The sequence below is a fragment of the Pipra filicauda genome, unplaced genomic scaffold, assembly GCF_003945595.2.
Source record: "Pipra filicauda isolate LSUMZ 115617 unplaced genomic scaffold, ASM394559v2 scaffold80_size11013439_pilon, whole genome shotgun sequence".
NCBI lineage: Eukaryota > Metazoa > Chordata > Aves > Passeriformes > Pipridae > Pipra > Pipra filicauda.
The window spans coordinates 3,700,725-3,727,986 of record NW_024104987.1 but is presented as its reverse complement, the minus strand read 5'-3'; the positions used below and the strand labels follow the sequence as shown (position 1 = coordinate 3,727,986).

The 27,262-nt window shown below is 41.8% G+C and overlaps 2 protein-coding genes across 8 annotated transcripts in view; one reads left to right on the top strand and one right to left on the bottom strand.

Moving 5' to 3' along the window:
* Window positions 1-15,810, top strand: CEP95 (centrosomal protein 95). Of its 4 annotated transcripts, XM_027749701.2 has the most exons (23): window positions 1-153; window positions 1,489-1,617; window positions 1,864-1,971; window positions 2,436-2,546; window positions 3,533-3,641; window positions 4,083-4,192; window positions 4,921-5,043; window positions 5,516-5,715; window positions 6,134-6,203; window positions 6,825-6,913; window positions 8,084-8,205; window positions 8,522-8,654; window positions 8,833-8,944; window positions 9,302-9,450; window positions 9,725-9,817; window positions 10,206-10,356; window positions 11,453-11,613; window positions 12,050-12,124; window positions 12,581-12,733; window positions 13,736-13,882; window positions 13,976-14,047; window positions 14,124-14,307; window positions 15,524-15,810. In XM_027749701.2, the coding sequence occupies exons 1-22, from the start codon at window positions 114-116 to the stop codon at window positions 14,298-14,300; spliced, it is 2,634 nt and encodes an 877-aa protein (XP_027605502.2). In that variant the 5' UTR covers window positions 1-113; the 3' UTR covers window positions 14,301-14,307; window positions 15,524-15,810. The 4 variants fall into 4 exon arrangements, with proteins under 4 accessions (XP_027605502.2, XP_027605504.2, XP_027605505.2 ...); XM_027749703.2 differs by having other exon boundaries at window positions 8,525-8,654; window positions 14,124-15,807; XM_027749704.2 differs by having other exon boundaries at window positions 2-153; window positions 4,921-5,022; window positions 14,124-15,807.
* Window positions 15,800-27,262, bottom strand: part of SMURF2 (SMAD specific E3 ubiquitin protein ligase 2) — a 58,222-nt gene continuing 46,759 nt past the window's right edge. For all 4 annotated transcript variants that reach the window (XM_039390170.1, XM_027749706.2, XM_039390171.1 and 1 more), the window contains 9 exons: window positions 26,976-27,186; window positions 25,135-25,238; window positions 24,109-24,223; window positions 23,524-23,702; window positions 22,883-23,020; window positions 22,532-22,652; window positions 21,018-21,219; window positions 19,905-19,980; window positions 15,800-19,621 (listed from right to left, as the gene is read on the bottom strand). In XM_039390170.1, the coding sequence (XP_039246104.1) occupies window positions 19,522-19,621; window positions 19,905-19,980; window positions 21,018-21,219; window positions 22,532-22,652; window positions 22,883-23,020; window positions 23,524-23,702; window positions 24,109-24,223; window positions 25,135-25,238; window positions 26,976-27,186 (1,246 nt within the window). In that variant the 3' untranslated portion in view covers window positions 15,800-19,521. The remainder of the gene's footprint in view (window positions 19,622-19,904; window positions 19,981-21,017; window positions 21,220-22,531; window positions 22,653-22,882; window positions 23,021-23,523; window positions 23,703-24,108; window positions 24,224-25,134; window positions 25,239-26,975; window positions 27,187-27,262) is intronic.

The window sequence follows — 27,262 nt, the reverse complement described above, 5'->3', positions numbered from 1 at the left end:
GGCACAGGGACAGCTCCCTCCCTTGGCGTACGTGGCGGGTGGCCCCGCCCCTTCCTGCGCCGCCCTCCCAATCAGCGCGCGGGACGCGGTTTAAATGGCGGGGGCGGGGGCCGATGGCCGTTGGTGCCGCCATGGGCAGCGCTGAGGGTACAGGTAGGGCCGCGCTCCGTCGGGACTCCTCGGGGCACTGACCACCGCTCCCCGAGGGTTCCTGAGGGCACCGACTGCCGCTCCCCGGGGCTTGCCGTGTCCCTGTTCGGTCCCTCGCTGCGCGGCCTTGCGGTGGGGCGGGTCCCGGTCCCGCGGCGCCGGGGAGCCGCCTCCTCTCTACCTCGTCGCCCCCCAGCTCCTCGCATCACTGGCACTGTTTTATTCAGTCCCTTGCAGCTGTCTTTTCCTTGTGTTGTGGTTTTTAAAGCTCTTTATGTTAACCTCCCCGTCCTCTCCCCGGTGGCACTTTCAAATTAATAAAGCTGGAGATGAACAATAAGTGGAGTCTTCCAAGACATCAGCCTGAAGTGTAGGGGACGCTACTTTAACCTTTCATGCACCTGAAATTATTAAAATGCTTAAATAAAGTGATGTCTGGAACTGATGGAAGAGTAAATGGATGGAAAAGTAACACTCTCTATGTAAAGAAGAGAAAAAACTATACAAGCTAGTCTCTGTTGTAGTAACTGTAAACTTTTTCCTTCCAAAGATGACTGATCCCTTCTCCAACAATTAAAGTCCTTAATACTTGCTAAAATACCACACTGATTTGCAAAAGCAGCATTGGGGGGGCGGGAATCCAACTCTAAGAGATCACAGGCTAAGGGAGATGGAAGAACTAAAATCTTTAAGTTGATGTTTGAACTGGGTGACAAGGAAGAAAGAAGAGCATACATGTACCTCAAAGCACTTTGAATCCAGGACTCAAAGTTTTGGGAAAATCAGGCTGTTAATGCACATCTCATTGTACTCCTCAGAGCGTGAAGTTGGTGGGACCAGCTCCGTGTTCTTGTAATCCCTAAAAAACTAATAAAAGTAATCCTAGAATCTAGCTTTCCTGGGGAATATTTACATTCGCAGTGATATCATTGCCTAAGAGTATTAGAGAACCTGGGCTTGTAAGAGAAGCTCCTGCTTTTCAAGAGAGTACATGTCATTTCTGATTATTGATAAACAGCATATCAAAGCTTCATAAATTCTTCAAGGATTGGAATTCCTGGCTATGAGGCCACATCCAAATTTGTTTTCCATTATATGAAAGAAAAAAGTAACCTGCCCAGCCTGTGCTACTTTAGTGCCCTTCAGCTCCCAAGTCCAGTTGTGCTGTGACTGTACTTGTACAATATGTTCAATATTTTGGATGATTGGAATGGCCTGGCTGAGTTTGACCACCTCTGGTGGAGTCAAAGACATTTACAGGGGCTCCATCTTTAACTAACCATGTCCTTATTTCTGTGTCTTTCAGTTCTGACATTGATATGTTTTACTTCTTAATAGATTGGGTTGATGTTGCCAATGATCTTTTAAGGAGCTGTCACATAAACCTGCACATAAAGCATCTCTCAGAATGTGGTGCTGATGTGTTTGTTCGTCTTTACGAGTCAATCTTAGGAGAAAAAGTACCAGGTAGGAATGATAATTTTAAAATCTTTTTATTTTTGTCGCTGTGTATTCTGTAATGAAAAAAAAAAAAGTTTGTGTTTCGTATTTATGAAAGATTTCATGTAACCATATGATATTTGGGCTTTTCACCAAGTACAAGGTCCTGAAAAAAATACTAATTTGTAAGCAGAAGTTAGAGTAGTTTAATTAAAGTACCTGCAATAAGCTGGCCATTTGGATAGCCTAAAATCTATTATTTCTTTTAAATAGATTTCATAGCTACTCCCAGGAGCCAAGAGGATGATGCACATAATGTACAAGCAGTAATAGATTCCCTGGCACTGGACTATTTGCAGGTCAGCTTGTCTCACATCACTGGTAAGTATTTGTTTTAATGAGACAAACACCAGCTGAGTATCTGTGTGATTTAATTGGAATAATTTACAAGAACCACGCGTTATACAGCATGCTTTCATACTTGCATGAAGGTCTTTGTCCCATAGTGAATGTCATCAGAACACTGAACCCTTGCCTTGGACATCAGGTTATAAACTGAAACAGCAAGCAGAGAATAAATAAGAGGAAAATATCCCTGAATATTTTTCTTGTGCATGGAAGCAGTTATTGCATCAATAAACTTTCACGTAATAGAACTGAAAATATGCAAATTTAGGATGCTAAAAGATACCTTAAGCTTACGTGTGTAGCCATAAACAAGTGATCAGTTGTCTTCTGAGCTGACACCTTCACAAGAATTCCCAAGCACTCTCCTCCAGAAAACTTGGAGAATTTTTCTTTTGTGAAGTACTAATTATTAATATGTGGCATTACCTTCTCTTCAGGTGAGAACATTGTGAAAGGAGAGAGGGAATCTATCAAAAACCTCCTTGAAATATTTGATGGTTTGTTAGAGTATCTGACAGAAGCCAGTGAATCTTCTTCTGGCACTGGAGGTGAGCAGACATGTAAACCCAAGGTGTTTCCAATGTAGCAAAGATTTATTTGGTGTTTTTCCCTTATTTATAACCTTGACAATGCAGAAAAGGAGAAAGACAAACTGACTATGAGGGAGGAAATTTCAGTGGCCAAACTGAGTGTTTGCATTCCTTATTTTCGTAAACAATAACAAAATAATTTCCCCCAAAACTTGTTAAAAGGCAAGAATTGGAGTACATTATCTTTCTGCTTCATTCTTGTGGCAGAAACCTACTCTAGACAATTCATCCTCTGTTAGCTCCTTTTCAGCCTGTCAGTCAAATGATTTAGGATTAGGATTCAGGGAGGGAAATGTTGGCTTTAATTGGAACAACGAGCAAATGTCCCTTTTACTTACTGGCAGACAAGTGAGGTGGGTCTTGGGAGTAAACCCAGAGCAGGGGTTATTTTGAGGAAAATTCTAAATGGGAAGAGAAGCTGTTCAGCCCTGCAGAGGCATCTTAGTGCAGCCTGAGCACTGGTCTCCCTATCTTAGGGCTGATAAGAACTGTCACCACTGCCTGTTGCACCCTGTGAGAAAAGGGGAGAGCCCTTGGTGGCTGAGACAATTCCCTCCTGTCCTGTTCCACAGTGGATGGCAGGAAAAGGACAGTAGCAATTTTCAGTGCCTGTACTTCTGCTTTTCCCTTCCCTCAGACTGCCACTGCTGTTCCCTGTTAGTGGCTCCAATTTTCTAGCTGTAAGTACAGGACTTAATTCTTTTGAGGAAGAAGGAAGATTTATTTATAATGGGAACAACAGGATATGTGACAGTGCTATAATTTTTCAAAACTCACCATGCAAGTTGTGCCCCTTCCAAGAGGGAGCATTACGTGGCAATTTAGATATTGCCATTGTAATGCTTCATTACTTTAAATTGTTTTGGTGATGTTGGAACTAATAGCTCTTAGTTTATAGGTGGAAGTAGTTTTCCTGAAAATAATCACCTCTTGGTTATTAACAGCTGAGGCAAATGTGCTGTCCAGTAATGAAACTCAAACTGCATCTCAAGAGCAGCTGGAAAGCAATGCTGGTCAACTTACAGAACATTCAATACTCTCATCAGCTGAAGGGTAAGAACACTTCTGAATATTTGCATTGACATAGAGATTGACCATCTCTGTGTACCTGTAGAGAAACTAGTAAGTTTTTAGTAGCGTGGAAACACACTGATTACATATATCAAATGGAATGTGAGGTAACTCCCCTTTGGTCAGGCAACAAGAGGGCTAAAATTAGATCCAGAACTTTTCTTGGAAGAGTGCTGATGGCATTTTGTTTCCCTTAAGTTTACTTTACAAACTTTAATCAGTTCTAAACAATTGTATTTTAGTGACACTGAATTTGGTTTGTCTTGGGCACTCCTACCTTGGTTTGTCCTGTGGAAGGAGGGCTCGTGTCCCACACTGTCACAGCCACTGTCTGGTGTCACAGCTCTTCTGCAGCTCCATCTCGTGGGCTGAAGGGGCAGAGACTTTGAGAGTAAATATTTCATGGCTTTATGTTCCCCTTAGGTCCCAGTCAGAATATTTCATTCTAACCTGTGATACAGATGGCTCAGAATCTACTGGTGAATTGATTAGACTTGGAGACACTGCTCATTCATTTGCCAGGAGAGAGGAAGGTGAGTTTGGGTGAAAAAACATTTAAGACCACTCTCTAGTAACACTTACAGGCTTTTTTTGTTGTTTCTTTTTTTCAAAGTTATTTCTTTCAGGCAAATACTGTTTTAAATTCTTATTTTACCAACACACAATAAACATATACCTGTAGCTGATCTTGCTGAAGTTAAAATTTCTGAAAGTAAGTATTCCACACACTATTTTTCATGACTCCTGAGCTACATTATTTGGATAAAGGTTTGTTGTTTGATTTCTAGTTCAGTTCTGCTCCAAAGGCATTTTGTCTTGTTCAGTAGAATAGGAGAATTCTGAAGACTTGATGTTATTTGATTTATTGCAGTATAAGATTATTTAGGACTTAAAAAGACTTACTAAAGTTCATTCTCAAAGAAGACTTGTTAGGAGTGTGGGTGCCACTTCAAAGCACTATGGGTGGCTCTGAAACAAAAAATATGCAGACAACTTGAAGGGAGGTCATTCTTATTTCCTATTTTCCTGTAACAATATTCCTATTCTTATTGGTGGTTAATCTCTTCAAGTAGAAGCATAAAGGAATATTATGAACTGTGAACATTTCATTGACTGGAATTACAAGTAAGAATTTAACAGACTTATTTTGATCACAGTATGGATTGCTGACACCAAGTAATTAATGTAGCAGACAAGAAAATTGCCCATCTCAAGATGCTTTATAGATCTTAATTTAATCTTTTTCAACATCCACTTCTAGAATTTCAGTTTCCTATACTGTTACTGGCAGAAAAGGACAAGGGGGTGGAAGAATCTAAAAGCTCAGAGGCTTTTGCAACATTGCCCAGGCAGTTCTCTGAAGGTGAGGTTGGAAAGGAAGATGGTGAGTATTGATTGTTCTGACAGCTCATACACCTGATTTTGACTTAGAGGTGTAGGAAACTAAGGTAGTGCAGAGGAGAACTTTAGTAATGGATAGAAACACTTAAAATAAATTCTTCTCAGAAAAATATTTTAGTGTCCCAGAGCATGCAAAGTTTCATTATCCTGGGGTATTTCTGCTTAGCTGGGACTTGGCTTCAGCCAGGATTTTTTTAATTTTGGCTTGTGGTGGTTTTTTTTTCTTTTGTGGTTCAGTAAGAAAAATACTGAAAGTAAAAAGTCCTATGGAATATCCTCACATCCAAAATCATGTTCTTGAGGCATAGAAATGTTACAGTACTGTCCTATGCCATCTAAGATGGCAGCTAACATTACCTATTTAGATACTTCCCCTTAAAATTTATAGACAATACACAAAAGCATGTTCTGCTTTCACAGATAACACCTCAAGTTCTTTGTATGTGTCTCTTCAGGATGGATGGAGTCTGTTCATGCTGCCGAGCCTCACAAAGAGGGTTTGAGTGCCAGTGCTACAAAGCTGGGGGAGCCCATCCAGCAAGCCATTCCTCTGCTCCCCCCCTTCCAGCCTTCACATCCTGGATGGAGAGATTACCACAGCTCAGACAGACAGGCAGCAGCTTTGGCAAGCAGTCAGGGAGTGAAAATTCCTACTGTAAGGAAAAACCTATCCTTTGATTATTTTTTTTATTATTTTTTTTAGTAACCAATACTGCTTTCATTTTAAAACCTAGTTCACTTGCAGAATGGGAGTAGTTGGTCTCTGAAGAACACTTCTGAATGTGTCAGAGTTTATCTCAGTTCAAAGAATTTTGGATTGTGGATTCATTCTTCACTAAGTGTCCAGAGAGGAATTTAATTTGAGGGGTGTGCTTATTTTATACACATATACATACACATCCCCATAATCAATGTAACTGCACAGTTGACAGTATAGCAAACAAAATAATTATGGTGATTTTTATCTACTATAAAGTCAGCATTGGTTTCCATTTGCAGACAAACCTAATGTATGACCTTCCTGTCAGCACTCTCCTGTGAATTTATAGAACACATGTTGCTTTTTATTTCAGCTTGAAAAGTCACCTACTGAAAAATCTGATGATGTTTCTGGTAGTCCCCTTCTATCAAGAAAGACCCCTGGTGAGAGAAAATTTTGCTTCCTATAGGGGAACTCTTAAGTATCAAACATTGCATTTATTTTTACTGGCACTACAAGAAACATGGTTTTGAAACTACTAGTGCATTGCAGCCACAAGTTCATATTTCTATCTCTGTTTTATAGAGAAACAAAAATAGGTTACTTTTAATCTTTTCCCTGTGCTGGAAAAAAGTAATCCATGTCCTCAGTTCAACTCCTTTCTTAGTTAATCCCATTAAGATGGGCCTGCACTACAGAAATCTCTTCCAGCAGATAACTCCCATGGCTGAGCTTATTCTGAGCACAGAAACATGGACCAAACAAGCCAGTTTCAACTCTAAGCAAAAAAACCCCATGAACTGCTATTGTAGAAAAGCTTTAGAAGCTGTTTTTTTTCAGGACTCATTTTCTCTGTTGCCTGGGAAACACTGCTTACCTTTCCAGTTTCCATAGCACTGCCATGACACCGAGCACTGAGGACTCGAGAGATTACCAAAAGGAATGTCACAACTGTGTCACCACCGTTGCTCAGTCATTCTCTTCTCTTTGAGTATCTCTTTGAATATCTCTTTGGATGCAAAAGCCGTGGCTCACACCTTGTTTTACCTTGTTCCCCACATCAGAAGGCACAGGGCAGCCTGAAGCATCACCTCACACTCACCTGTCATCTGCTGCAGTGGGATCAGGTGATGCTGAGGACAATGGGATAAAGGTACATGTTGCATCTTTAGTTATGGAAGTTCATTCAATATTTTTGGATTTCTGCTTAATTCTCCTGGTATCTTGTGGCACTTCTAGGCTTGTTTCAAACCTGCTTTAGTCTTGCTTTCCTCAATATACAATCAGGGTTGATAGACTATGACTATGTGCAGTTTGTAAGTCACATCAGTTCTTAGTTCTTTCTGGAGCTGTTTGCTCCAAAAAGTGCATGAGCCAACACCCAGAGAGTTCTAATTTAACACAACCACTAGTTATCTTGCCTTTTAATCAAAAATACACAAAACACAAGAGTATAGTCACATCCTTTCTCTGAAGTGTATCAGCATTCTAAATTAGTAAGAATTTTAGGATTTTGGGGTTGTTCAACCTCCAATAAAACTTAGCTTTATTTATTCCCTTATAAAGATCATTGTACTGCCTGGTTATATTGTTTCATTTTATTTTATTGCTTTGTCCTTTGCTTTTCAAAAACTGAATAATGCAAAGCCCACAAATGGATCAGCAGATGCCATTCTGTGCCCATAGAAATGTGTCTGCATAGGAAATTTCTTGCTCTGGAAACACTATTTTTGCCTTCTGCAACCACAAGAGGTACTCACAGACTCCACTTGTTCCTGCAGTTTCAACAGCTTTTACTTCTGCATTGTCTGTTTAAAACATTGTCTCTGTTTGAAACTCGTTTTCCATTGGTGCCTGTGCAAGTCCATGCATGGCAACCCCAAATTACTCCTGCTTGAACAGAGAAGTTACCAGGCAGTACCAAACCAGTGTAACTAAGTGGCACAAGGACACAAATGTTCTCTTTTGGCTCTCTGTGAGTTGCAGCTCAGTCTGTACTCAGTGAAATTCAGCTTATTTCCATTGCCTGGCATCAGTCCCAGGCTAATGAGGGGTACTCACCACTTAACCTAGACCTTGTTCTGGTCCACTGGCTGAGCTGTAGATGATCCTTGAACTGATAGTTTACATTTTTGCTGCTCTATTGCTTTAAACATTATTTCTCTAAAGCACACTATCTTCAGTCAGGGACCTGGAAATATAGCTATTTTTATATGTCTGTATCCACAGGGTTTGAGATGATTCTATAAAAGCTGTTGTATCATCTCTCTACTTATGTGATCTATAAGATTTTAATAAAATATCAATTTACTACTTTTCCTAGGTTCCTCTAGTACCTGAGCCTTCTACATCTGTGTCCTCTTTAGATGAAAAATTCTCACTACATGTTGAACAATTAACACAAATTCCAAGACCTGAATCCAGGTACCTGCCTAGAACATCAAGGCAAGTTCAATTTTTTGGTCTTGAACCACACTAGTTCTTTAATTTCCATGGCCATCCAGCCCCACTCTCCTTTTTAAATAAGATCTCTTCTTCCTTGGCTGTGTGACAGTGAAAGATTAATGTTAATAGAAAGATTTCCTGTTTCTCTTGACATATATTCATGTTCTTAAATATAGTTATAGGCACTTACACATTCAGCTTCTACTTAATCCTATAAAAATGTGCTTATGCAAAAAGTGAATGGGAATTGGGTGAGATAATGCTTATCTTCAAGTTTTTAGTATAGAAATGAAATCTGGTTTGGTTTTTTTTTTAGCAGATACAAAAATTCTACCACAGATTCATTTGAAGATTCCCTTTCCCAGGGACCAGCACAGAAGAAGCTTCCTGAGCAAGAGCTTCATGAAGCATCAGAAAAACTGTCTCGCAGGCTCAACGAACTGGATTTAGTAAGTGAAATCTCTTTGTTGGGCTGAGCAGCCTGGCTTTAGTCATGACAGGGGAGAGAAGAATATAAATTTAACATGGATGAAATGAAAATCCACAGCTAACTCTGGCTTTAGTTCATTCAAAATTTAGAACTGTCTGTTGAACCTGACCCCCCTCAAAAAAACGTGTATCCCTTAGATGTTAAAGAGAGCTTTGGGTGAGTGCAGCAGAGAAGAGCTGACAGATGAAGACAACCTGTCCCAGCACAGTGACAGTGTCATGGACTATGGCCACAGGACAGCTGGGAGAGGTAACCATTCTGATGCCAGTTAAGTATTGGGGTGGAAAAGAATATAAAAAACCCCTTTCCATGTAAAGCTGATACACTGAATTACTCAGAGTTAATTACTAAGTTTTGTATTGTTTGTTCACTTATATTTTGTCTCTGATCCAAACCCGAGCAACAGTAACAGAATTACAACCAAGTTCCTATTTAACACTTAAATAGCTATGGTAAAACTGTACCAAAAATACAAGGCAAACACAGCTGCAGTAAAAAACGTACACCAAGTGGGGGGAGGGACAGAAAACAAGCTCCCAGGACTGTGGTTCTGAAATGAGGGCCTGGTCACAATTACACCTCACTGGTTTTTTTGTCTCAAATTAGCTCCAAGGTACCCAAACAGGCCTCGATCCCTTTCTCCACCCTCACATTTATATCAGCACCAGGAAGATAAACTTTGTGGAAATGAACATATAAAGACAATCCGCTGCCAGCTGCAAAAAGAAAGGGACGAAAGAACAAGGAAAGCAAAGGTAATTTTTAGGTTAGACTTTGTGGTAATTCTTACCAACGGTTATGCTAAACCCATGAAAAATGCTCTTACCTGATGGAGAATCTGGCCCCTTTAGTAATCATGTGCTGTTGTATCTGTACCTGCTGAGGAAGAGACTTTAAACCCCAAATTTTGCAAAAAAAGAGAGTTTAAAGTGGAAGAAGCTCCTTTGACCCACGCAGCACACAAGTTAATGAGCTGGTTGTATGGACTGATTATTTCCTCTGACAAGTCCTTCTGTTTTTATTTTCTAGGTGGTCAATAAAGCTTATGAAGATGAACTAAGGATTTATGAAGCCAAGGAGAGGCTTAAACTTTGCAAGCTCAGAGAAGTCCTCAGGGAAATTGTAGGTGATGCACTGTGGGGATTGTTGGTTGTGTTTTGTTTGGTTGGTTTTTTCCCTTTCAAATCTGCCTGGATGATCTGTGCAGGCATTTTGGGTAGAAAAACCCCTTGTAACTTGTCACAGTTACAGCACTGTGTACTACTGAAGTAGTGACTTAGTAGTGTTAAGTGCTGCAGAAGAGCTGAGGTTATGCAACAATGATATTTAACCTTTATTTGAACCCTGACCTGCATTTGGTGAATTCTGGCCTTCTGGAGAACCCAGTGCAATATGTCCAAGTTCTCACTCTAAAGTTTCAAAGACATTTAAGCTCTGATGGCCAAACTGTGTTCTATCAGTCTTTCCCTTCTCATACCTGTTCTCCATCTGTTTTACATCTGCTCCTAAGGAACAAGAATACAAAGAAAACATCTTTAAAGAACCTCCAAAAGTGTCTCAGCCAGTGAAAGTTTATTCTAGAAAAACCACACCTCGGATTCCCAAATACAGCCAGTGGATTCCAAAACGAGGGGCCATGAAGCCAAAGCAAGCAGATCCAAGTAAGAACTGCAAAACTATACTTGGTGGAAAACTGGCATCTTTTGAAAGCATGTGTTGAACTCCAAGAATAAAGGCACCAGTCCAACATATACCAGGCAGCTGCAGCATTTTCCCCTTCTTCTGACCTCTATATGTCTGGATTTTTGTTAGGGAAGATAATGCTCTAAGTAAATGTAAGCCCTCAATGCCCAATCAAACTGTGACCCATTTGCTACTTCCTTAAAATCCTTTGGATTATTTTCAGGGCTTGTTTCCATTACTGCTACTCCTGTGCTTGTTCCACTACAGTCTGAGCTCTCCTTCTGTTCTTTTTCTGAGCATGTATCAGATTTAAAATTGGGCCTCAGATTTAAATTTGAGCCGAGCCACGTGCAGGTAACAGGGGAGGATCTGTCAGGACCATGCCATTGTGCTGTTAATGCTGCCACTGGGTTTGCTGGGCAGGTGATGCTCCAAGAACAGCCAGGATGCAAATCCCAGGCTCAGTTTTGGTAACCAGCACTGTGTGTGCTTATGGATCCTCTACATGCCTGAGTGTTGCTCAGCTACACTGCCTGATTTTTTTTCTAGTTTTTAAAGGGCATGTACTTGGTAAATACCCTTTTGTTTCATCTCCCCATCATCTTTTCCTGCCAGAAAGATCAAAGATGTACTGGGAATGAGCTGGTTGCAAACCAGTTTATTTTGCACTTGTTTACTTGACCTGGATCTGTCATTACTCCTGTGGTGTTGGCATTATTTTAAGTTGCTGCAACCAGAGAGAGAGGGACAGCTAAAGAAATCACTGATTAGTAATGGTCAGAACCAGATGAAGAAAGAGGGGGATACATGTCTTAAATGTATGTGGTGGTGGGAGGGAAATAATTGCTCTAAAAGCAATTCTTCAGAAAAAAACAACAAAAGGTTGGGATTAGTCTCTGCTGCTGGACTGGCAGGATGATGTTATGTCCTGCTGGGTTCAGCCTGACACTGTAACAGCAGGATGGTATTTTATAGAGAATTGAATATAAAATATTTCATAACTTAGTCTGGACAAATTTACCACTAAATGTATTCTGCAGGAATTTATTGCTTGCATCTGTCTTTACCTTACAGTGATGATAAGGGACAATGACCTCCTGGTGAAGCTGCTGGAAGAGTTTCCCTCCCTGCACATTTCCCACCGCACCCTGAATAAAATGTGGGAGCGGCAGCTCGCACAGACAGAGCACCTGCAGGCAGCTCCTGGCAGACCTAGACCCAAACTCCTAAATGAAGTGAGTGTTCTCCTTTTACCTGCTGAGTGTCAGCAGAGAAATCCTGACACAACATCAGCAGCCATGTGCAGCACAGACGGGGCACCTGCACACCGTGAAAGGCTGGATGTCTGAGCTGGGTTAAACAGGGATGTACAAATTCAGAGACATGGATTCAACTTATCAGCCACTGGAATATAATGGTCCTTTTTTATCCTTGTTTCTCTAGCCTGGGGTTGCTATTGCCTTTCTAAAAGCACTTTGTGGTTTCAAGTGCTAGTTCTGAACAATCTTAGTTTAAAGGTTAGTTGTGAGATACAAAAGTTGATTTACTTCTACAAGGTAACTCTCAGCATAAAGACCAAAACAGAGCAGAGGGGCAATGTTTAAACCTCCAATATACAACAGCTTGTCCTGCAGAATGATGGAAGTAATCAGCTTTTTTTTAAACCTCCAGGTTCAACAAGCCCTGAGGAAGCAACAGCTTCTTGCTGCAATTATTAAAAAAGATCAAGAGCACAGCAAGAGACTGGTATGTTCTTTGGAGGGTATTTGTTACATAATACATTCATGGTGAGCTACCTAGAATGCATATTCCTTGGTCAGGAAAGTGGCTTTTTATCTTATGACAGTTTTATGCCTTTTGAGTAGCTGTGGTCTCAAATGCCATGTGATGTTTGTTGTGTGGCTACTGGGGTCATGGGAATGGATTTTTATTTTTATTACAGTGCATTGTTGCTTTAAAAGGTCAAATTCTAGAACTGCAAGGAAGAGAACCTTCAGGCTCTGGGTGTTGCAGCTCCCACGGCAGCACTGACTCCAAAATTCTGTAGTGCCTCTACTGTGCTACACCAGTGGTGACTAAAGCTTTAAACCACAACTGCAGTGTAAAACTGGGGTGTGGGGAAGAACCCTAATTAATTAGCAATGATTAACAAAGCAATACCTGTTGGCAGTTTGGTCTTACAGCTGCTTGTTCTCCTTTTAGCACGAATTCAAGACCCGCATCTCCCGCCAGATCTGGGCTCAGAACAAAGTGACAGAGAAACGGCAGCAAGTGGCTCGAGCCAGGAGGTACTATGAGGATTACAGGGTGCAGCTGAGGGCCAAGCTGATGAGAGCCAGGACACGGGAGGAGAAGGTGAGGACAACATTCCTGCTCTGCAATTCCTTTGTGTTTGCACCCCAGTGCTGAGCACCCTTCATCCGGTAGCTCAACTAATCCTACAAGTAGAGAGCAAGTGAAGTGACCAGAGCAGAGCCAGGATTAAGTGGTTGGTCAGTCACTGATGACACAGTTCCTTCTCTGGAAACATGGATACAGTGTAGGGCAAATCCCTGTGGAACAAGAAAAGCTTCTTCAGGTTAAAAGGAGAGGAAGGTGAAGTATTAGTATGGAAAAACAGGGCTGGTAACGTGAGAAATTGGGGAAATGAGTTTTCAGAAATAGTAGGATTAAGAAGTTGTTCCTATAGTTACTATCCAAAGAAAACAATCTAAATCTTGAGTTAAGATGATGATCAAACAGCAACTTTGTTATTCAGCTGTGTTTGTTAAACAAAGTGGACCTTGTGACAGATATGATCTCTAATTAGGGCTGGACATCAGGGACAAGGAAAGCAAGGAGAGCTGTTAGACTTTGCAAGAGCAGATACAAAACTGTCACCTTTTAAAATAAAAGAAGTTTAGTGCATCACTGTTAGTGATTTGGGAACTGTTTGCCTCAAGCTGTGAGCTACAGCTGGTAAGTGTTCTTGTGTGGAAATGGAAAGCCTGAGTCCAGACTGGATTTCCTGCTGCTGGAAATCTGGATGAAGGTCCTGAAATTAGACTCAGAATGCAGGGTGGGCTGTAAATCACAGTGCATGTTCAAAGGCCCTGGTTTGTGCTGTCGGGTCATATGACTAACCTGACATGAAAAAATGATTTTATCTCCCAGAATTTCAGCTAAATGAGTAATACAAACCCAGCTCAGCTGTATCTGCACCACCATTCCTAGCTGCACAACTGGACTTTTTCCTGGGCAGTGGCCTGTCCTCCTGTGATCACCATTCCAGCAGGAGATGCAGCAGCTGAAAAATGTAACCGTATACTTACAGGTTTCTGGGAAAGTTTCAGGTTTGCTTTTCTTAATTGCTGGCAGATATTTAAAAACTTGTTTGAAGAAGGCTTAGAAATTCAGAAGCAAAGACTGAGGGACCTGAGAGCATACGCTCAGGAGAAGCGTGATGAGCAACGGAGGGAACACCAGAATGAGCTGGAGTCCATGGAGAACTACTACAAGGGTCAGGTAAAGCTTGATCTGCCTCAGGCAGCTCATATTTTTACATTAGAAGTCTTTCTTTTCTTTAATTGGTTCAACTCACACATGTGTTATGCTTAGTTTGCCATGCTAGCAGAAGCTATATCTCAAGAATTCCAAAAAATCCAAACCAGGGAGAAAGCACAAGCACAGGTAAGTCTTCTCAATTTTGTCTCGTTGTGTTTTCTTTTTACATGCTGTGGCTAATGTCAGGGTTTTTTTTTTATAGATGCTACAGAAATCAAAAAGAGAACTAAGATCAAAGATGGAAAAGGAAATACAGCAACTGCAAGCAGCAATCATGCACAATGATGATGACACCTTTTTTCAAGAACTAGAAGCAGACAGACTGAGGTCTAGACTTCAGATGGCTTCCTTCCAGTACAGCCAAGGCCATTTCTTTTAAGACTTAGGTAAATGTCACTGGCTAAGGTGATGAAACTCTTTGAGAGCTGCTGTAATGGGAAGATGATGTGTGGCTGTTTTTTTCTCCAGAACATTTGGTCTGTCATTTTGACCTGTCGGGGGTGTAGCTGCTGGGAACTGGGATCCCCACAGCACTTTTATGGTCACCAATAAAGTTTTTGAAGTACTTTCTACCTTCTTAGCAAGGCTGGGATAATGTTGAGCTCTACCCAAAGGCAGAGGGATGGAGTCAGAGTGCTTTATCCTGGTGGAACAGTTGGATGCTGAGCCTCCTCTGCACCTGTGCTGGGGCTGTTGTTGCTAAGCCACACTAACACCATTAGCCAGAAGTTACTGGATTGGAAAGCTCACAAAGAACAAGAATCTTTAAAAGAACATTAGAGGTTCAAGTTTCCTGTGAAAGGCCAAGTTAGAGAATGGCTGCAGTAAACCTGACATAAAAAAATCAGGAATTCAGATAAACTAAGCGAGGGGGGACTGACTACTTATTCCATTACTTCTTCCATTCAATACTATGTTTGCAGTGTTGGTGTTGCTGGCCTGCACAAAATAAAGGCACATAAAATACTCCCCCCATGCTACAAATGCATTGGGAAAAGCAGTTTGAAATAGAAAACAATGAAGATTCTTCTAAAGCAGTAAAAGATGAGCTTCTGCAAGAGCTGAACCCTGGAAAGGAGCTGTGGCCATTACTGATACAGTCTCCTCTGCCTACTTTTAAGTAGTTTATCTTGGTAATGAGGATGTACTAAAGTTTAATTTTAAACACGAGAGTTCTTGCTTAAAACTGCTGTGTGAGAAGTGACAGAGATATAGTTATTAATTGCATTATACTCACAATATTTGAAGGTTGCCATGAGGTGGTGTCTGATGGAACTGACAACACACTCAGGGAATTCAGACTCATGCACTGAAAGGAAAAATAACTAAACAGGAAAAAAAAAGACCTCAGCAGCTGGAGAAGCTTCTTTTACAGATTAAACACACCAGCCAGCAGTTAGAGCATGAGATACTTCAACTCAAAAATACAGACCCAAAAAACACACAACAAAACCCAGAAACACAAACCCTGCCTTTTACAACCCTTTCCAGGGAGTTGCTTTAAGCCTGGCTGACTTGAAGTCTCTAAGGGACAACACTTACCAGCTAAGCTGATGAAATTTAACAAGTATTTACCAAATTTACCTTTTTTTTCCCCTGAAGGAAGGTGGTTTAGCTTTGCTGAGTTTTGAGAGGAGCCATCTGTTCACCAATGCCAAGATAATGCCAGGACATGAGAGCCAGAAGTGAGACCTCTTGTGCTTGACTAGAACGTTCTTGTTCTAGTCTAGAACATTCTTGTTCTTGAAGAGAGTCCTTTCTGTAGGTACCAGCACACAGAAAGACACCAAGTTTTACATGTTTTCTCCTGAAACAAAGTCGAGTTACTTAAAAATGACATTTTACATTTTAAAGATTTAATTAATAAAAACTTCAAACTTTTAAAACCATTGATGCTGTGACAGTGCAAACAGCATACAATTTATTGCTCAACTTCTGCATGGGTACATACATTAAGTACTTAAAAACCATTTTATACAGATTTTGTTTGTTGTTGTTGTTAAAGCTCATGTAACAGCTGGGTGAAAATACAATGATACCAACGCTAAAACACTCGGTAATAAATACAATGGAAATGATAAACTAAGAACTGTCAGTTTGTGGAGGAGTAATTACACTTGGATAAACTAATTACAACTACAGACAAAGCTCTGAGGATGTGGTAGAGCCAGGACTTACTACATAGTGTAAAGTACAACCAGTGGCACCTGGTAATGGTGTGGTGCTGTTTCAAACCCAAAGCCATCAGAACATGCTACATCCAGCTGGAGGATGACAGAGAAGCAAAGCTTTGACTTCCATCAATGCAGCCAGTTCAAATGCACCAGAAGTTCAATACAGATGTAGTGTTGGAGACCAGCAATTTAAAAAAAAAAAAAAAGTGTGCTCTGGACTTTAGTACAACACAAAAAATTTTGGTACAAATAAATCAGTTTAGGGAAACTGAAACTATGTGCAAAAAAAAAAAAATTAGAATACATACTGTACAAAGCACCATTACAAAACTCTTTACACCGAGAAATTAAATCCTCTGAAACTCAACTGTGTATATTTGAAATCTACAAAAGTCACTGTTCATAATTAAACATTCATCATGAAAAGCAACAGCATAAAACCATGATGTGACATCTCTCTAAAACAACTAAGACTGGATAAAGTAAAACCCAGTAAGAGGGACACATTGAAATAAATATTCACATTAATCATGGGGTGAAAGTCCAAGGTTAAAATGCAATATTAGGCTTAGCACCTTTTTTGAGGGGAAAGTAGCTGACATGATCTTAAAACAAAATTTTGCAAAGGAATCAACCCTTTACCATTTTCAGATGAACATCTGACTGGGTGATGAGGTGCTTTAGTTAAAGCTCTCAGACTTTATGAAGGTAGAAAGGCACTCAAAATACTTGGTATATTCATCCTCATCTGTCAGCTATGGAAAGTCCAATGTAGATTTGTCTAGCTTTGCCTATAATATATTAAATTTAAAATATTTATCTGTGGCAGTTAAAAAAACTCTCTGTGCCATAAGAAAACGTTTGGTAGAAAAACAGATGTACTGCTAAGGCTGCTGTGAGAATGAACGTAACCATCGGCTGGTCTCGGGTCTGTGTTCTGCAGAGCTCATCTCCTCCCTCCTCAAAAATGCTTTCATGACATCAGGGTGGCCATAACTGTGTCCAATAAACCCACCAGGCTCGGGGAGCAGGATCCCGGGAGGGGTCAGGAGACAGGGCAGGGACAGAGCAGGGCTGAGCTGTCTGGCACAAATCCCCTGAGTCACCTCACAGGGCCCCGACTTCTCCCAAAAGCTGGAGCAAACCAGATCTTACATCTGCCATAATGTCTCTCCTGACCAGGGAGCAGCAAGAGCAGGGGAAAATAAAAACAAAACTCACTTCTACAACACTGGAGTGTCCTGTGAAGGCTGGTCACAGGAACCTGTGTCTGTAAAATGCCTGTGAATCCATCGCACCCCAGCACGTGCAGGGGGTGAGCAGAGGCTCTGGGAGGGTCTGGAGCTTGTTCCCAACCACAGGCAGAGTTGTGAGTGAGGAACACACTGGGCAACAACCACCTGCTTTGCTCTCCCAGGCCCCTGGACTGACACAGCAGCAGCTTCTCTGGTACCAGAATTACCTGGAAGTTGTGAATTAGGGAGCCCAACGTGGATGCAAAAACACCACCAGCCCTTCAACAGGAGTGCAAGAGTCCCTTGACATTAAAAAAAAGGTTCTGATCTACCTCAAACCTGGCTGTCAAACCAAGTCTCTTGGCTTTCTGTTCACAGCCCTAAGTAGCCTCACCCTGCAGCCAGCCCGGAATGGGAAACAAGTCCCTCAGAACAACCCTGCCAGCAACAGCCGTACAAAAAAAATAATCCAATGAACATGTGGCTTTGGCTCACCAGATTCTCACCACAAGTCTACAAAAGCAGTCCCTTGCCCACTATTCTAATACACAACATCCAGCAGTAGTGCACTCACTGTGGCAGTCAGACTTGGCAGAACAAAACTGAGCTCAAGCTCCACAGAACAAACAGAAAATGAGCTGGTTCACTGTGACTTCCACTGCAAACATGGAACAGTTGCTTCCATCCCATCCCTTCAGCATTTCCAACACCTCTGACTTTCTTCTCATTGGCCGTGTAAAAATAGTGCAGGTTTGGTGATGAATTGTAACCTGAGTTACGAAACCACAACGCTGATTGGGAAAAAACCCTCTACTTATCCCAAATATCCTCATGGCTGAGAGGAGAATGGCACCGTCTCTTGAGCAGCCTCCTTTATCCACACACCACGAGCAGGTCAGACAGATCTTAACTGAGAATTTCCAAACTAACATCAAAGTTCAGTTCCCTCTACTGGTAGTGCATTTTATTCCCCTTTGAAGAGATCAACCCATGTTATAATTCATATATATACTTACTTCCATCCCTACAATCAATAAATTATGTGCTCTTACAACCCCATTTCCAAAGCACATTACACGTATTTCAGTCAATACACCATTTTTCCTTAGTTGTAACTTAAACCCACATGTCATGAGCAGCTGGACAAAGATTACAACGTGTTTTACCTGATAAATCTTTAGCATCAACAAATACAGAACATGATTTGGCTGCATTCAAACAAACTTTGGTTGACTGGACAGGGTGGGTTCTGAAAGGAACTGCCCAGAGGCTTCTGCTGGCAAAGCCCAGCAGCTCTTCAAGAGCTGAAAAATGCAGTGTTTCAATTTAAAGTCAAAAGCAACGAAAAATACTCTTGACAGACTCGTTAGAAAAAAGGCTGGTTTTAAAAAAAATCCAAACATCTACTGTTCATTAAAAAAGGTTATTCCACATGTTAACACCAGGACTGTACAAACACAGTCTGCGTCACTCCCACTAGAAATTCTGCTGGAGGAATCTGACAAGTGATATAAATAGGACCCCAAAACGTTCAGAATTCATGCTTGAAAAATATAAAAAACCCCCTTGTGGCAACATTTACCTTGAATTTACATTGCAGAATATAATGTTTTACTATAAGAAAATGCAGTTAACATGTAAGTGGCTTTAATTAAAAAGGTTAATGATTCTTTCAGCCAATTTTATGCAAAGTTAGAATAATCCAAAATATTTTTTTTTTCAAAAATAGCAGGTATAGATGCTGTTCAGTATCATACATTTAAAACAGGCTGAAACGTGACTTGTACCGACTGCTGAAGTTGTGTCTTGGTATCTGAGAATAGAAATCAGGTAGGCAAATATAATAGATTACCTCTTACAAAAATAGTAGTAGTCTTTAAGTATAGAATACTGCTTAACTGTTGAAATGTAGGAAAAGTCAGCATTCTGTATGTTCAAGATATTAGTTTTTAATAGCAGCTGAATGATCCTATGGCAGGAACCACAGAACCCATTTTCTTGAAATAAAAAATAATAATAAAAAAAATTAAAAAAAAAAAAAAATCCAAGGTTGTCCTTTCCCTCCCAGTGTCCTAGTGTAGAAAAGGGAAAGTTTCCTGTATTTCAAGCATTTCTTGAGTCTTGGCTGAGGGAAGGAAGGGCTGTCTGGCTGACAGGAGTATAAATAGAGTCTGGGAGAGGCTGGGAAGGGTCATTCCACAGCGAAGCCACAGGTCTCCTCGATGGCCGTGAGCAGCTTCTCGTAGAGCTTCTCGTAGCTCTCGTACGGGGGAATGTCGATCCTGTTGAAGCTGAGGGGGGAACAGAGAGGATTCAGCTGCCTGAGCTCCAAAAACCACCTGCAAAGGTCTGTCCCACCTCATCTAACTGCAAACAGGGGCAGCAGGGCCGAGCGAGGCCAACGCACCTCCAGCTCAACGCCAGCAAGTCGAGTTTTCTCTGCTGCCTAAGGGACAGTTTATGTCACAAAAGGAGGGGATGACAAAGGGAAAAAGAACTAAGACTGCTCAAAATAAACAGACAGCAGATTGGTCTGAATCTACTGATCACAAGAGAGACCTGACAAAGCCTTACCAGGTATGAGCTTTCGGCAAATTGTTAGTGCTGGCATCGATCTGGTGGATTGTGAAGAGTCGTGGGCCTGCAGCACCTGGAATGCAGGAGAGGAGATCTCACTACTGGGAGGCACAACATGAAATGTCTTTGTGGCACTGCAGCAATAAGAAAGGAACTAGAACACTGAGAGAAGCTCTGCACAAAGAAAGGTGAAACCATAAACAGGCAGGAAAACTCCAAACAAACTCCCTCAGTGGTGTGGGACACTCTCCCCTCTGCCCAGACAGACAGCCCTGCAGTTATTTAAACCATGGAAAGATAAAGAACAAAGCACTGATAAGAAGAATAAATCAAATGTTTCACACTGTGCAATGCACAATTCTAAGTTTTTAATTTAACTTCTCTCACTCTTTGTAGACAACAAAACTTGCACAGCTCTACCTGTCCCTGTTTTACAAGAGGTCTTGAATATCACCCAATTCCACTGAAATTCCATAGAGGAGCCACAACACCAATTCCTCATAATTTTGTTAAATTTATCTGACCATTAGAGATCTCTTTAATCTCTCTGCTAAAGAAAGAAGACTGCAGCACAGCAATCCTTCACACTTGGTGTGCACTGGAGATGCCACAAAGGACAGGAGAGGTTACAAATGCCCCAACCTGAGCAGAACAGGAATCCTGGCCCGAGCAGACAGACATTAAAAATACAATTCACAGGGTCTGTGTTTCTCATGGGGACTGCTGTTAAATAAGAGGCTGAGCTTGCGCTGTGTGACTGCATTTCAGCCTAAAAGAAGACTGGTGGTATTATCTGGTCTGTTAGAAGCAGGAGGTGTTATCTGGTCCCAGAGCTGTGCAGGTGATGAGGGCTTGTAGAAGTCAGGAATTAAAAACCAGGCTTGTGGAACAAACCCAAGGAGAACCCCTGTAAGATCTCAGCTGCTCAGAACTCCTGCCAGAGAAGGAAGCACAGAACTGAAACAAAAGAGCCATTTACACCTGAATAACAAGGTAACAGAAAGACACCCAAAAAAGGACTGTTTGTGATTGTAATCAGACCGTTAAAATCGCTCTGAAAAAGCGCCGTTGCAGCCCCCCAGCCCCGTTTCCAGCCGTGCCCGGTGTTACCTTGCAGTGCCTTGAAGCCCTGCAGGGGCACTCGGGAGGAGCCGGTCACGAACTGGAGCAGCCTCGCCCTCCTCTCCTCGTCGAAGAGCTCCACAGCTTTCCAGAACCATTTCACGATGTTGCTGTCTGGGGTACAGTGTTTTAACCTGGTATTTGCCTTCCAGTCATTAACATCAATTTTTCCCAGTCCGCAAATGATGAGCTGTAAATTTTAAAAGGGAATTATTAAGAGTATTTCATCACTGATCAGTATAAAAATGGGTTGGGAGGCAGCTAAATGATGAAGAACTGACTGGGAAAAGCTGGCAGATTTTATACCAAAGGCAAACCTCTCACTCATCTTAAGCAATGCAGAAATAAAACTTTTTTTTTTTTTTAATTTTACCTTTGTACATAAACTATTTTCAAATTAAAAAAATTAAAATTAAAAAAAACCAAACAACCCAAACAGCCATTTCAAGCTTAAACAGAAGTGCCTTGGCCTGTCAGTTTAATAACAGAAGCACAGATTCTACCCCTGAATGAAAATGCAGGAATAATTCATATTTGAACTCAGTATTTCTTTCTGGAGTGTAGCTCAGGGTGTAGTTTGGCTGGTGCCACTCTGGATCCCCAAAGGAATCTTGTTCCTGTGACAGCACACACGTGACATGGATCAGCCTTTCCTGACAGAGCCTTCAGTGCTCCTGGAGATCCACAGTGGATCAGGTTAAACTCAGCAGGGATGTGATTATAATTCTGTAGACATTTGCTTGTGACTAAGGACATTGGCCCTTCCCCTTTCTTATTCTGCAGCTGCAAAATGATTCTGGGTTAGGGGCATGGCTGGCTCACTGCTGGGAATGAGAATATTTGGGATAAAGGAGGAGCAATCACCGACATCCAGGGAACAGAAGCGTAAGTGAATAATTTACCTGTGGCCACTTTACGTGGCAAAACCCTCAGCTCCACAGCTGGCAGACTGTAATGAGATTCCAGTTTAAAGCAAGCTTGGGATCTGTGGATTTGCCTTCAGAAGACATTGTTTAGATGCCAATCCTGACGTTTTGAAGCACATTTGTCTGTGACAGCACCTTCCTTCTGCTGGATTTACAGGGCCAAACCTCAGCTCTGCCAACCCCCCATGTGCCTGGCAGCAGTGAGGGCAGTGCAGGAAGGGCTGGGAGCGAGTGCTGGGAGGGGGGAGGCAGAGACAGACTGTTTTCCTGGCAGCACTGAATTAAATATCCCAAAACTGCACCGTGAGAACTCTGCACCAGAACTCTGCTGCAGCAGCAGAGTCCAAACAACCCGAGGTCACTGCAGGGATCTGCACCTTCAGGAACACCCCACGGCTCTCAGGGAAGGAGACACAGCCTCAGTGGCTGCCTGACCTGGTCACCCTTACACTGCCCCTGTTCCCTGTGGGAGCACACCTGGAGCACTGGGATCACAGCTCTGGGTTCCTCAGGCTCCAAGTGCCTCAGGCTCTCACTTGTTACACTTGACGACACGAGACAACATCGTGCACTGACCTCCAACTCCTTCTCATCAAATGTCTTCAGCAGATGTTGTGGGATTACTTCATTAAATCCCTTCTGGAGTGCCAGGAACTGAGCTTCAATTCCTCGTAAAAACCTCCAGTTCACATAAAGTCTGTGAAAAAGTGCAAATTGGGTTTGGGGAAGATGTTTCACATACAATAAACCTGCAACTTATCCAGCCCCAAAAAACCTGGCCTCGCTGACAGGATCACACACTCCAGCACTGCCCAACCCCTCAGGAAAAACCAACCCCACCAACAATTACTGCAACAAGTAAAATTCCTCCCCACCGCAGGAAATATAAAAAAAAAAAAACAAAACAGGAGAAAGCCCCTGCTGTACCTAACATATTCCTTTTTGTTCTCCTCTGTCACGGGGATGCTCTTCCCGTTGGGTTTGAGCTCGTGCTGGATGATCTCCCCGTACGCGTTGTGCTCCACACAGAACGTGTGGTCCAGCACTCCCGTGATGTCGTTCTCACTGGGGGGAAGGAACGAGCACAGCACTGAGTGAACACACGTTCTGCAAATATATCACAGCCAAATCCACCTGACAGAAGCACAGTCTCATTTTTCAATGGCATTTCAAAGCTCTGCATGGAAGCAAAAGGGGAACGTGCAGTTTTCCTCTGTTGTATTTTAAAACTGTTATCAGAGTTTCAATGTTATATTTTAATAACATGTTATTCAGTGTTATATTTTAATAACATGTTACTGTTATTAAAATATAACATATTTTATAATGGCAAAATTAATAATAGGTAACATTAATAAATTAAAATTTATCAGCTCCCCTCCTGTCCCCCGAATTTGAATGCCTTGATCATTTTTAGCCTTAAAGAAGCTGAATTGTGCAAGAAAGATATTTCTTAAGTCTGCCTGAGCAAGATATTAAAACACACTTCATTTCCACTGGATTTAAGACCATGATCACATAACTGAGAAAGCATTCCAACATCCTGAGGGTCACTACAGAGTACATACAGTATCCAGACTAAGCTGTTGTGAAGATCAGGATCAACCAATTCCATGTCATCCAAAGTGATTGGCTTCCCAAGCAACTGCTTGTAGAAAGGCAAGGTGAAGCCCCCGTCGATGTAGTGCCCGTGGAACACAGCCATGCCCATGATCCGGCCCACGAAGTGGAAATAGGACAAGTGCTCCTGGAAGGGACAGGAGGGACAAAGTCAGACCTCCAGCTCATGGCTGCTGAGCAGGAGAGAAAATTTCAATACAAAGAAAAGAAAAAAAAAAAACAAACCAACTCCAAACCCAACCCAGAGCGTTTGGTTTTGTTTTCACACACATCCTGCTCCCAGCCCAGAAGTCAGACCAGCAAGAATCAAAACAGACTTCATTTCTCCCAAAGGAAACATAAATCGACATCTTACGGAAAATTAAGAACAGATTTGAGAAGTGTCTTTGATCACTACTGAATTATCATGTAATTGTACAAATCCAGTGTCCAGCAACACCAGTGTCAGAATTTGGCTCCTGAGCCTGGAAGCCTCTGCAGATGTGTTTAATTCAGTCCCAAAGCCCTCATCCCCAGGACAGGCACCGCCATACCGGGTTGACGGCGGAGTCGGGGTTGATTTGCAGGGTATAAATATCATCTCGGGAATACTGGAAGAGCCCATAATATGGATTCAACATCTCATGGGACAACAGGTAGAGCCACTCCCTGGAGAAAAGAAAACAATTTATTGGTACTTTGTAGACAAATGCATTCCTACACTGAGAATCTCTGCAACAGAGTTTGATTCTTTTCATCTTAAACATAAATGTGCAGGAAGTTATCTCTGAACACGCTGAGATTAGGCTGAAATCAGAATTATTTTTACTGGCTCAGTAACCACACAGCACCTGACAGCTGATGGATTTGCCAGCTTTCCAAGATTTTTCTCCAGGTTACTTATTTCCCAGAGTTTCCGGCTGTGATTCTCCTTCATCCACTACACACCAAGACAAGACATCACATATTCACTTGACCATATTACACAGAATTTTAGAATCAAACCTTTTAATATAAACCACCTTTAGGTAATGAACATATTTAGTTCAAGTTTTTGTTACATAATCACAAATCAATAAATAATGGTCTGAGAATTGGGAATGTCACTTTTTTTAAGTGAAAAGTAACCTCAGACCATTGACAGACTATCACCCACCAACTGCTGGTTTTTAACATCTTGCTTCAAACTGCAGCGACGATTTGCAAGAAAACGTATTTTTTGGTTAAATTTGTTCCACAAACCTGAACATTTAGTGGTATAAATTCTCAGGCACCCAAACTTTACTAACCAAAGACAGTCATTTCAACAGATACCAAAACCTGTGTCACAGATGTCTGATGTGATCTGTAACTTGTGTTTTGATTTATTTCCAATAAATCAGTGCTTTTTTGATGCAGTTTTTCTTTTAAAAGACTATCTAAAGCTATATATTCCTTTGAAATACAATCTGTTGCAGAAATAAATATAAATAAGGATAATGTCAAAGAACCAGGGCTGACAGCAGGCTGGTTTAGGGTTCAAAGCACAGGGGTTGGCAGCGGGGTTGGGGTGCAGGGAAGAGACAGAGGAGTGACTTTACCTGGCAACTCCTCCATAATCAAGGCCTTCCTCCCCACGGAATTTGATCATTAATCGTTTCCACAGGTCTTTTGGCCTCATCTTCATGACTTGCCTGTAGGACTCCTGTAAACACACAACACTTCCTTTCATTAAACTGCTCCTTACAGGCTGGAAGCTACTGCTGTGTATTGGAAGTGAAGGGAGTCTCAGGATCAGAGTCTGAAAGGGATACTGTTAAAGGGGACACTGTTTTCCTAAATACCAACCAGTTTCTCAAATCACAGATTGTTACTTCATTTTCTAAAAATGTGATAACATTGGACAGTGTAATTTTCAAATAAAACAGAGAGATGAGAAGATCCACCCCCTGTTCAGTATCCAGAGGTGAACAGTGGGCAGAACATTCCCTCTCTCATTCTCATGGAACTTATAAAAAAATTAAAATCTGTGTCAGTAAACTCCTTTTGTTTTGGATAAAGGCTTGTAATATTTGCAGTCTGAAAAGCAACAGAGGAGCTTCTACTCTGGGCATAACACACGTGCCAACCATCAGGAAGCACCTTAAGAACAGCAATGCCATCCCAGTAAATACACAATTACTCCTCTATCAGTAAGAGCTCACCAAGAAAACACAGAAACAAAGCTGAAAGGCAGAACAAATGCTCATTTTTAAAAAGGAATTAAACAATAAAAAAGCTGAGTTCTTATTTATATCCAGTATCAGCTCCAACCTCTGGCTCTGCAGGACAGGAGAGGCAGGTGGGTGTGCTGGGACCCAACACACTGGACTGAGCAAGAACACAAAATTCCCAGCGCTGTCCCCTTCCCTCCCTTGCTTTTTCAGTTGCTTATGAACTGGTCTGACTGTCTCCAAAGGGAAGACCAACACAAATCCTTCTTGGCTGTGAAAAACTGTGACAACACAGAGGGGTGATCAAGTCTGTGGGTGGGGTAAAAATGCAACAGGGATGGGTGGGATGGGTGAAAGTTCTCAAAAGGACAAACTGTTCTCCAGGAAAGGCCAATGAATTATAACTGTGTTTAATCAAGATAACAGAATGATCCTGCTGAATAATGCTCCAAACCCAGAATGCAGATATCCCACAGTGGGCACCTCTGGCCATTCAGATGCCCATACAGTTCATATAATTAGTCTGATTCTGGAGAAAACAACAAAAAGGAAAAAAAAAATCAACTAGAATTGAGATTGATACTAAGTAATCCAAAGGCTGAAGAGGAATCCTATTAAACAGTAATTTTACCTCAGTTACCATATATCACAGAGCACTAATAACTGTTTGGTGTTCAATTTGTAACATCCCCTCTGGAACAGACGTACATCCAAGGAAGAAGTGAGGCAGGATCTTCAGATCCATGAAGTGCCTGAACTCCTTCCTCAGTCCCTGCCACAGGCCCTACATCTCCAGCCACAGAGAAAGCACTCCTTGATTTTATTCTTCTCCATAGGGTAAATACATACTTTGTAGACCAATGCATTCCTACACTGAGAATCTCTGCAATGGAGTCTCATTTTTTTAATCTTAAACACAAGTGTGAAGGAAGTTATCTCTAAACATGCTGAGATAAGGCTGAAATCAGAGTAGTTTTTTACTGGCTCAGTAACCACACACAGCACCTGACAGCTGACAGATTTCCCAGATTTCCAAGATTTTTCTCCAGGTTCCTTATTTAATCTTAAATTTACTTTAATTACACAGCCAACATCCCCTAGAAATGCTTCCTCTTCCATAAAATTCCAGCTTCAGCTGCAGCCTTCGAGATTCCACTCAAGCGAACGCTATGAACAACCCTCCTGCCCTTCCCTCAGCGGTAAGAAAGGGGCCAAAAACCTCCAGTTACCTCAAAAATCTCCTCCCTGGAGACCTCGATGCGACAGTGCCCGGCCTGGGGCTGCTGCTGGGACAGCTCCTGCCTCAGGATCTTCAGCTTCTGCACCAGGTCCCGCTTGTAGCGCGGCACCGTCAGGCACTCGGCCTCGTCCGGGAGCTGGCACAGGGACACCACCTGCTGCTGCTGCTGGTGCTGCTGGTCCTTCAGCTGGTTCTGCCGGCTGCAAACACACACACACTGGCTGCACACACTCAGCTCATACCCCTCTCCTCTCCGAGGGCAAGCTTTGTATCTGA